The sequence below is a fragment of the Artemia franciscana genome, unplaced genomic scaffold (assembly GCF_032884065.1).
Source record: "Artemia franciscana unplaced genomic scaffold, ASM3288406v1 Scaffold_3949, whole genome shotgun sequence".
Lineage (NCBI taxonomy): Eukaryota > Metazoa > Arthropoda > Branchiopoda > Anostraca > Artemiidae > Artemia > Artemia franciscana.
In genome coordinates, this window is record NW_027064504.1 from 15,548 (window position 1) to 17,054 (window position 1,507).

General features: G+C 44.7%; 1 protein-coding gene across 1 annotated transcript; it reads right to left on the reverse strand.

Moving 5' to 3' along the window:
* Positions 1–333: 333 nt before the first annotated feature.
* LOC136043251 (uncharacterized) lies at positions 334–918 on the reverse strand. The gene has a single exon (XM_065728181.1). The coding sequence runs from the start codon at positions 916–918 to the stop codon at positions 334–336; it is 585 nt and encodes a 194-aa protein (XP_065584253.1).
* Between the last annotated feature and the right edge of the window lie 589 nt (positions 919–1,507).

Here is a 1,507-nt window from a genome sequence, read left to right on the forward strand (position 1 = left end):
AATGGTGCTGCCAAGATATTTGAAATGGACCACTAGTTCCACGTCATTATTGCCACATTTGATGTTCATACGTGAACTGCTAGTTGCCATGCTTTTGGTTTTACTGGGGTTGATATTGAGGCCAAAACCTTCTGCTCTTTGTTGGATGGTCAAGAGCAGTGCTTGAAGCCATGATTTGAAGGTTTTGAGGATGGCAATATTGTCAGCAAATTCTAGGTTGCTCAGCAGGCAATCATTTAGATGCAGCTCAGTTGAGTCAATGCTCCTCAGTACAAAATTGATGATGATTGCGAACAGTAGAAGGGATCTTCTACTGTTAGAGATAGAAGGGACTCACCCCTGTTTCACCCCAGAGAGGATGGGAAATTTGCATGAATTTCCCTCTGCTGTCTTTGCACAACAGGTTGTATCTTCATACATCACCATGATGAGATTTACTATGATATCAGGGATACCATAGTGGCAAAGGAGCTTCCAGAGGGACTGGCAGTCTAATGAGTCAAACGCCTTTTTGAAGTCTATGAAGATAATGTAGAGTTTATTGTGCCATTTGTAGCTCTCCTTCATGAGTATTTGTAGTGTGAATATCAGGTTCATACCAGAGCAGTTTGGGCAGAAGTCATGCTGTTCATCAAGCAGGTATTCCTTTAGGTGATGTTGTATTTGGGGCAGGATGATATGGGACAAAAATTTGCCAGGAATCAAGAGCAGGGTGATACCTTGCCAGTTATTACAGAGCATGGCATCGCCCTTCTTGAAGAGCTTCACAAGCATACTGTGGGGCCATTCTGAAGGTAATTTTGTTGTTGTCCTGATGGTTCGAGAGAAGTTTTTCCAATAGGTGACACAGGTGTCCATGGAGCATTTCAGCATTTCTGCTGTGATGTGATCTTCTCCTGGTGATCTGCCGTTTTTCATTATTTGACTGCCTTCAGAAGTTCGTCTTCAGTCGGGGGTTTGGTGTTGATGTCTTGCAAGATCTGAAAATCTTCAGGGATGGAAATTGGTTTGTCTGGGGGGGGGGGTGGAGGTCTGTTTATTATTTTGTCAAAGGTGTTGGCCCCACACCTCCTTCTTCTCTTCAGGACTGGTAACCAGAATGCCGTTTTCGTTCTTCACTGGACCATTGCTGGCTCTCTTCTTCCCTATGATCTCGTTTGTTATCAGTGACCTGCTGTCTCTGTTCTAGGCAGCTTCTTCAGCTTTTGTGGCCTTTGCTTCATAGAAATGGCGTTTGTCGTGGCATGCGCTCTTTTTGACAGCTTTGTCAGTCCATCTGTGATTCTTGGTCGGTCTTGTAGATCTGATTCGCGTCGCGGCAGGCAAGGATCTGAAGTTTTGCAACTTTTCTCTCCTCTACGAGCTGCCAAGTGCGGTCGGATAGTCACTGGTCCTTTGGTTTCTTGTGGTGCACAAGGGTCTTGCTTGCTGACTCAATTTAGAGGTTCTTTATCTTTGAACGTTGCAAAGTTTGGTGATGAATGTGTGCCTGGTCGTTTAGTCTAGG